This window comes from Marmota marmota, unplaced genomic scaffold, assembly GCF_001458135.2.
Source record: "Marmota marmota marmota unplaced genomic scaffold, marMar, whole genome shotgun sequence".
Lineage (NCBI taxonomy): Eukaryota > Metazoa > Chordata > Mammalia > Rodentia > Sciuridae > Marmota > Marmota marmota.
The window spans coordinates 52336814-52346712 of NW_026000037.1; the positions used below are offsets into that span (position 1 = coordinate 52336814).

The following is a 9899-nucleotide window of genomic DNA, read 5'->3' on the forward strand; positions in this document are numbered from 1 at the left end:
GATATATATATATATATATATATATATTTATAGTCACAAGAAATGATTCAGTTCTCTGGTATGTTGTATGTGTCTATATTTATATAGTTACCAAAATTCACAGTTAAAAAAAATTCTTTAACTTTTCATCAGCTACTATCTCTTTTCAACTCACTGGGTCAAATCATTTAACTCTTGCTTAAATTCCAATTTCAGCCTCCAAAATGATGGAAGACTTTTGTTTGCTATCCAATATAGTTCATTTTTCCTTTGAGCATTGACAATAAAGTTATTTTTGTTTCTGTTTCTTCCAGAAATAGCTGAGGGTACTCATTTTTAAATATTGTGTTCTTTAAAAGTCCAATCTCAGTCTATTTTTAAGAAAAATACTTCACTCAAGTCACAAAGATTTCATTTGCTCTTATTAAAATCCATTGTACCTCCAGTCTACCAGTGTGTCATATGTGCATAATGTTGGGATAGGTATTTGTAACTTTCTTCTGCAGAAAGTTTTCTCATATGACGGAACAAAGAAATCGTAGAAAAATGTATGCAGAAAGATTCACATCTTGTTTTCCTAAGTATATTCTCTTCCATTTTTCTTGACAACTCAATTGTTTAAGGAGCAATAAGTATAATTCCTATCTTTGCATAATTATGAAGTAGCTGACTACTAGGAGAATATGTATTTGACAATCCCAAACTTACGTGTACTTGCACTTTTGTTTGGATCATTGTGTACTAAATATAATCACTATGACATTTCCATTTGGAGAGATATGTGTTCTTTTAAAAGGACTTAGAGACACATTACATATATGTCCTATTTGTCATGTTAGGGGTTAAAGCTCTTATCTATTGGGCAGTTTGTGAAATTACTCTGAGAGAGATTAAAGTCTTCTGATCTTGTTTTAGGAAATGTAATCTATATGGGGACATATAGAGTAGGTAGTGCACGAAAGAGATTTAGAACGGAACTATGAGAAAGAGCTTTACATAGAACAGGTATTCAAAGTGCTTATTAACAAACTAGATTGGACAGGCATGTAGGAATTAGGAGACCTGGATCTTTCTTGGCTCAGCCCTTACTAGACTCCTAATCTTGCTGTCTCTTCCATCCATGTGACAGGATTGTTTTTGTTTTTATTATTCTTTTCTTCTGTGATTATGGAATCTATAGCAGGGCCCTATCTTACATAATACTCTCATCACTATACTATATCATCCTGAGGCTATTTTGGGTATGTCACATCTTTGTACAGGAACCATTTCTAATTTCAATGGCTTCTGTTTTCATCTCAGAACTGAATTGTTTTCTCTTCTCATTTGACTCTAGGTTTTTGTTTTTGTTTGTTTATGCAGTAACCACTACTGTTTTGCTTGTTTTCCTGATACCTTGCTGTCAAGCTACTTGAGATAATTGATCAGAAAACGTGCACAAAGTTTTCTAACTGAAAAATGCAGTTCAAAATTTCTGTAATGCTGACTATTTCATAATGGATTAAAATGTCTGTAAGTTAATACTATTCTGTTAAAAAAAGATATATATATATATATATATCTCAAATACCGCCCTTACCTATTTTTCATTAATTTAATACAAATAAATGAAATTTATACAGGTTTAAATGCTTCAATAATTCCTGCTGGGAAAGAACATACAGAAGTTTTATATAGCTATGTCTATTTTGTTAACTCCAGAATCACAAATGGTAACTAATAGCTCTGTTAAATTGCCTGCCTCAACAAAAGAACTGGATTCTTTATGACAAGACATTCTAGAAAGCATTTTCAAACTACTATTTTTTAAAAATTTTTCAACATGTTAAATCACTGACAAACAGTGGCTTAGAATAGAATATTAAATTCTAATAGAAATCTTCAAAAATGGTTAGAAATAAAAAATGACGGTGTTTGCTTTAATATTTTATTTCCATTGGACATTACTTTATAAAAATAAAAAAGTGTATTCAAATTTTCACTGAATAGATCAAATATCTGGCCATTGTATTATACTATACATAAATAGTCTATATGACCTAAATACCTTCCATTTCACTAAAAAGCATATTTCTTTGATACAAACAATCTCATATATGACTGACAAGAGAATAATGTGATAATATAGAAATTGTGCTACTTCATATTGATGTTTTGAAACAATGAGGAACATTTTATTTTCTAAAAGTTAAATAGAAAATCTCTAGAAATTAAAAGGACTTTAAAGTGAAAGATCAATGGAAGCATTTCTTTTAGTGCATATAAAGGGCTAGGTTAGGGACCTCAAGAAATAACATGCTTTGGCTTTTCCTATTGATTCTGTTAAAATACTGAATCAACTGTTTTAACAAATGTTTAAACAGATGCCCCTGGTCTTTGTCTCAAAGGGAGAAAGAATGAGACAGCCAGGATCTGAGGCTGCTCAGGACTATATCTATAATGTGTAACAATGATTGAGTCTTAACTTTAAGATGTAAATGATTGTTTTAGTGGATGCTAATTGATAGCCTCTTTTAAATGGGTACTATCATGAATTTGTTGGAAAAAAAAAACTTACCTCAAAGAAGAATAACTCCCCCAAAGAACATTCCTTATCTTCTTTCATATTATGGAAATATAACTTTTCTTAGAAGTATTTAGCCTGACTTCAAAAAGTGGAAATGGTAAGTCAGACCATAACCACAAGGACAGAGCTAGAGAATACATGTGTGCATTTCTCATTCCAGTAAGTTTTTCCTACTTACTCTACATTCTTTGTCCAATCAGGAGGGTTACTCAAAGTCATGAATACACAGTTGGTCAAAATAGTGCACATGATAAGCATGCTGAATAAGGTAGATTATAGTTAAGGAATAATTGTTAGTTTGTTTTCATGGATATTTAAAAATGATCCAAAACACACACACACACACACACACACACCACACCAAAATTTATCAACACAATGTAACTCGAAAATCAATCTTATTTATTAGTATTAAGACAATGGTAAAAAATAATAATAAACTCTAAAGCCTGTCACATGGTCTTGGTCTATTCTTTTTGAAATTTTACATCATATGCTCACAAAACTGAATTAAGTATTTGAAGCAAATGAGAAATATTTTTTCATTCAAGTCAGTTCTGTGAAGTTGTACTAGAAGGGCAACTCACCATTTTTTAGGTTTATAGTATGATATAAGTGGAATCATTGCACTTCTGATCTAACTAAAAAACTCCATGGGGAAAATAGGTTAACAAATGCAATATGCAAACCTGAGAAATATAAGCACAATATTTTCAAAGATCACCTTTAGATCTCTACTGTAGGGAGATTCTCCTTGCAGTGATGTAACTCATTCCTTTATAATTTACAACATAATAAAATTTTGTGTCAATAAGGTAACATTATTTGCTAATGTTTTTGTTTTCACTTTAAATTCTAGGGGAACCCAAGAGGCCATCTAGCTATCCTCCTGCATCTGGTCCACATCATTCCAAACCAGTAAAGAAGTGTTGTGAAGAATCAACTGTAATCATTTCTTTTGGTATTTCAATACAGACCTCACTGCAAGAAGTTTATGATTATATTGAGATAAATATCGTATTTAAAAAATATACTTTACTTTCCAATATAAACCCAGAATGAGAGAATTCAAATACCCTTCAAAAGGTTGTCAGTCTCATTTGCTCTGTCTCCAGGTGAACCGGTCTTTTAGTTTATATATAAGCCTGTTTTGAATTTTCCTATATAAAAGCCCATTCTTAAACAATGCCTGAATCAAATTACCTTTCTATTTTATCTTTTCTTAAGTATCTATTAGAACCTACACCTAGTTTTATATTCTTCCCCTTCACAAAATTCTTTTGACTGAAAATATAAATAGTTTTTTTTTTTTTTTTTTTAATAGTGCTGAGGATCAAATCAAGGGCCATGTGTATATGTGCATGATAGTAAGCACTCTACTAATGAGCTACAGTCTCAGACTTTGAATAGTTTTAACAAATATGAAAAAATGTTTTTTCATATATTATCAACCAGATACAGAAGCACAATGAAAGTTTAATAAATATTTACTAAAGGAGGAATGAAAGAAGGAAAAGAGGAGAATAGACTCAGGTGCCAAGATAAATAGCCAATTAAGGTACAAAAGTTTAAACATTTATCAGGGTGAAATGGAAAAGTCTTGTAATCCCAGCAATTTGGGAGCTTGAGGTAGGAGGATCAAGGCCAGCCTAAGAAACGTAGTGAAACCCTCAGCATTTGGCAAGACCCTGTCTCAAAATGAAAAATTAAAAAGGGGCTGGGGATGCAGCTCATTGGTAAAGTGCCCTGGGTTCAATGCTCATGCCCCCAAAAGAGTTTGAGCATTTAGTAAAACAGATAATAATATTAACCACAATAAATTATGTTTTTTTTAGCAAAGGTTATATATTATTTAATTAATATTAATTATTTAATTAAAATTAATAAAAGTCTGAAGGGGATCAGGTCTTTTACCTACTATACAAATATAGTTCATTTACACATGAATTCATTCCACATGAATTCACTACACTGTTTTCAAATTTACTTCAAGAATTATAATAATGATTCTGTAATAATCTTAATTACATAAAGTTTCATGCTAAAGTCAAAGGCAATAAATCAATTAAACTAACAATCCTACCATTAATCTCAAAGAAATTTTATGAGGATTTTGCAATAAGGGTGACATTTTCTTTAAAATTTTCTTTTTAGAAATAGCACTTGGACAATTCACATTAAAAGGATATGAGTGTACTAAAATCTTAATAGCGATTTTCCTTACAGGGTTTAATGGAGTTAAAATATACAAGGCAGAGGTGGCACTGAATCGGAAAATTGCCTTCCCTTTATTCAATACTATAAAAGTCTGAAAAAGAAAACATGAGAAAGAAATTGTTAAATTAGACATGTGGCTTATTTGAAGAGTTGATATACATCAAAAACTTTTTTTCTGATGTGTTTGTTCAAACTTATTTGTTTAAACCATTATAAACAGGTAAAGTATACATGTTAGGTGTTTCTCCCATAATTTAACATAAAATTATATATAAAATACACTTTACTATTATCTAATCTGTCTCTAAGGTTCCAACTTGCTGATACAAACTGATAATCCTACACAAAATTTTTTAGCAAATTATAATGTAGCTTTACAGATTTCAATTCTATTTAAAGCTTGCCATCTGTCTCCAGTTTTTGGTAACTTTTCAGATTATTCTGTACACAATGCTATTAAAATAGTGTTTTTCTAGATATTTTAATTAAATCAAATCTTTTAACTCCAAAATGTGTAATGGCTTCTTCCTATTGTCCCTTTAGTTGTTCTCTTCTTTTAAAAATTGTTCAAGTGGGTTGAATTACCTGGCTTTGCTGATTCTGCACATCAGCTGGGAAGGGATCAGCTTCCCAGCTAATACTGAGAAGGGACAGCTGCATTGAAAATTAGCCTGAAAACATCACTTTGAAGGGCATTCCACAGCTAAGGTTCTATGATCTGAAAGCTATAATCATCAACCTAGCATCTAAACTATACTGCCCGGTGATTGCCAAATAAGTCAGTTTGGGATCATCTTTTCTTTTCTCCTTTAAGAGTCATCTCAGCTTCAGCCAATTCAATCCACTCTTCAGTCCTACTCACAACCTGTCAAACTCTCCCTCTGACTCTGAAAATGAGTGTCACAGAATCTTAGAGAAAGGTGGAACCCGAGAGGTCATTTAATGAAAACTCCCTGCCATTTCAGGAAGACATCTCCAGGACAGATTTGACAGTAATGTCCCACTTAAATTGACCCACTATTATATCAGTGGCTCTTTAAAAATCTTGCATGCCAAAATGTGCTGGAGAGAATTTTAAATTGCTGAAATTTAAGTCTCACCTCAGATCAATTGAATCAAAAATTTTGGAGAATGGGCACAGATGTGGGTATTTTGGATGCTTTCCTTGAGTGATTCTGTGATTCTAACGTGCACATGGGGTTGATAAATCCTGCTCTCTGGGCATGTCCTCAGCTGTCAAATTACCTCCTTCCTCATATCTTTCCCAACAAATCACACTGTTTCTGACCACTCCTTAATTGCTTCCTTTACCACTAAGTCTTAGTATATAAATTTGCATTCTTTTGCATGTTGCAAGTAACCAGAATTCAAGCAGCAATTTCCCTGTAGCCTTCATTCTAGGGAGGACTAGGTTAGATGTAGTTGTATACCACTGAGCACAAAGAGTCTGTAATCGACTTTTCCATTTCTCCCTGCAGTATTTAATAGCATAATTTTAAACTAAACACTTGTTTTAATTGAATATGGGTTTACTTTAAGATGCTATTCACCTTTATGACATCTGTTCTCTGTATTGATTTACTTGATAATATGTTTTTACCCTTTAACTATGAGCTATATCCCATATATTCATGTTCACTGACGACAAGCTCTGTTTGAATAGGTAGGCAGAAATATTTATATTGTGGGCATAAGGAGCAGGGAAAACATGTTCTCTGTTCTTCGCCCTTTTCTGTTAAATACCTTGGAGCCAACCATTACTTAACTAACCAATTTTAATAAACTCCCATAAATTCTATGAAGATGGCTAGTAAACTAACCTTTACTAGCAAGATTACAACTAGGATTATCTGCAGGGTCAGTGGACTTTGGGAAGACTTCCCTTGAAGTGCAGAAGGATTGTCTTGATTTCACAGGATTAGATCATTAAATCTTGCAGTTAAACAATCAAGATCAATTTAGGCATTCAATGACAGCAATAACATGTAAAAGTTCACTATACTTTAAGGTGCATTAATTCATGCTTTTCAAACAATTTCCATGAAAAGGAAATTTTTACTTGCAACATTAGAGAAGGACTTTGTTTTGAAATATTGCCAAAAACAGAGTGAGCAGGAATTAAATGTCCTTTAAAAAATGGAACCCTCTGCTACTCCTGCAGGATTAGCCTGTGTAGTACTAGTGGAATTAGGCTAACATGCCAAGAGCATCTTTATTAAATTTATGTTCTGGAACAGGGCAGACCTTAAGAACATAATCCCAGTTCATTTCTGGAGAACAAAACCCAACATAAAACCTTCAGTTATGAAAAATTAGGAATAAAATATCAATGTCCTAGATAATGTAAGAATTACAAGAAAAACATTTGAAAATTAGCGCTCTGATATTATTAAACTATGTACACAAACTGGAAATTACCTGAGGCAATAACAGATGATAGGGTGGATTAGTGCCAACTTTAGAGTCAGGTTTTCAAATAGTGATAAATAATGGTGTGCCTATAGAAAAAAATAGTTCCCGTTGCTACTACATTGTAAGTACCATATTTGGAACTATATTACAGTTGTTGTTTTCTACTCTGGAGTACTATTTGCTTCTTAGGCAAATGTACAGCTTGTAAATTCACTAAAATTTTTGCTACTTTGAAGCAAAAGTAAGCTTTACATCTCAATCAGTAGGACCACATCAATCATAGAGTTTTAAAAACATAATACAACCAATTTTTTCCACAAACCTTTTACTATATTAATAAATACTCTATATAGTTAGTGGTTTAGAGCTCTGACTCTAGAGCTCGACTGTCTAAATTTGAATCCTGTATCCAACACTTATGGACTATGACCCTGGTAAGCTAATTTACCTTTTTTGGGCTTTACTTCCCTGTCTGTAAACTAAGGCTAACAACAGTAACCACTTCAATGGTGCACAGAATATTAAATAAGCTAAAGCACTCAAGTAATATTCAACACAGTATAAGCACAGCAAATATTAGCTATTATTATCGTTGTCACTATCTCCACACTATCACCATGGTCAAGTTACATACCATGAAAATGTACTGTGACGCCATCCATCCATATGTGGTACCAAACTATATCACTTATTAATGGCAGCAAACAGTCACATTATGCTTTATGCTATTAAAATGCTCTTTGCTTGAATTATTCCATACAATTAAAATAGCTCCACGCCATGATCATAAATTCTAGACTTTCTTCTGATAGTTTCTTTCCATTATCTCCTTCTATGCATCATTGTCTCTTTCTGTAGTATCACCTCAATCTCCACCTTTACCAGTACTTCATGTATAACAGGAGTGATGCCAACAGTAAAGAGCCTGACTAGAGATCTCCTAGGAAGGGTCACAGCAAAACTAGGAATAAATCATGACCCAAGTCTAGTTCTCAGCTCTGGAGGTAATAATAACTGGTTTTGTCAGCATAAAGAGAGCAATTCTGTTTTCTAGTGGCAGACTCATATTAACCAAACTTGAAAGCCTGACACATAAAATCAGATGCCAATCTATTTACAGTGAGATATATTACTTTCACATGGACTAAAATAATTACAATGGCATAACCAGAACATTCTTTCCTTTCAGCAGATCTATGGGAAAAACAATTATAAACAGAAGTTTCTTGCTGAGTTTTGAGTCAAAACCAGCTTATTTAATCAAATGATGCAGAATGTTTTATGTCATCTATTAGGCTAGCCCAGGGTAGCCCCTGCACAATGAGCTGGCCCTGCCCTTTCGGTGCTACTGAGAAGGCCTGTCTCCCTTGGATGATGTTTACCCTATTATTCTCCTTTCCCCTACCCGCCGCTCCCCATGATCCCACCAAGCTGAGCATTTTCCTCTTCTTAAGTAGAAGATATTTTTAACTATGTCAGAGTGAAAAATGTCCCTGTCTCTTAAGGATATCTTTTCAAATACTTTAGATCAATAGTTCTCAGAGGAGAAATTTTTTTTTTCAGTTTCTTGGGAGGTGTCTCATTGTCATCACCATTTGTAATAATACAGTAACATAATTTCAGAACTTTGTTTATCAACTCTGCAGTACAGTACTGAAAAAATATTTTAGGTGTGTATTATTATGTAATTAATGCCACCTTTTGTGAAACTAGTTTAAAAAGGGGGAAAAAAAGAACCTGCTTAATTCTTTTCACTTGTTTTTATGATCTTAAATAAAACATTTGAAGGCTTGCTATTCAAAGTGTGATTCAAGTCCTGGCAGGATAGGTATCATATCACCTGATGGTTTATAAAGAAAGGGAGAATCTCTGGCTCCACCCCAGCTTGTGGAATCAGAATCTGCGTATTAATAAGATTTAGTGGTGACCTATGTGTTCAGGCAAGTTTGAGAAGTACTCTTTTAAAGCAAGAGGCTAGTCTGTATCTGAATGATTAACTGTCACTTCCTTTAGCCAGCATTTATTTTGTAACTATAAATTGAATATTGTTTAAAGAATACAATTTCTCAACCACTGCTTTTTAAAGGGTCTGCTTTGACTAAAATAGGTATTCAACATCTTCCTTAACCCATAAGTCACCAGCTCATAGTGATATTAATTTACCCTGAGTTTCTATATTGAAATATTTTTATGCATGTGAAGATAACATATAAATTGTGGTTATAAAATGCAAAATACCCAGTTAGAAATCATAGCATCTCCATTTGTTCTTTTAATATTTCCTATAAAATATCACCAAGCTTGTTTAACTACAGAAACTAATTCTTACAGAACATTTAATATTCAGAGGTCACAGTCATAATGGTTACTTTTTTTTTTTTTTGGTTTGATCAGGGGTTGAACTCAGGGCATTTCAATCACTGAACCACATTTTCCCAGCCCTATTTTTGTATTTTATTTTAGAGACAGGATCTCACTGAGTTGCTTAGCGCCTCCCTGTTTGCTGAGGCTGGTTTTGAACTCCCGATCTTCCTGCCTCGGCCTCCCAAGCCACTGGAATTACAGGCATGGGCCATCGCACCCGAGGATACTTACGAATATCTTAATCATTCTTTTTAACTGCCTCCTAAGTTTATGCCTAAAAAGAAAGGGAGAATTCACTTAGTGTTCTGGAGAGTTGCTCTACTCGTAGAGTGGTCGCGTCTCTCAAGGCACACAGGGATAG

The 9899-nt window shown here is 33.3% G+C and overlaps 1 protein-coding gene across 5 annotated transcripts in view; it reads right to left on the reverse strand.

Moving 5' to 3' along the window:
* Positions 1-9899, reverse strand: part of LOC107136895 (sodium channel protein type 1 subunit alpha) — a 939664-nt gene that overhangs the window by 66077 nt on the left and 863688 nt on the right. For all 5 annotated transcript variants that reach the window (XM_048812402.1, XM_048812401.1, XM_048812399.1 and 2 more), the window contains exons 3-4: positions 4735-4853; positions 2724-2813 (exon numbers count right to left, since the gene is read on the reverse strand). In XM_048812402.1, coding sequence (XP_048668359.1) covers positions 2724-2813; positions 4735-4853 — 209 coding nt within the window. The remainder of the gene's footprint in view (positions 1-2723; positions 2814-4734; positions 4854-9899) is intronic.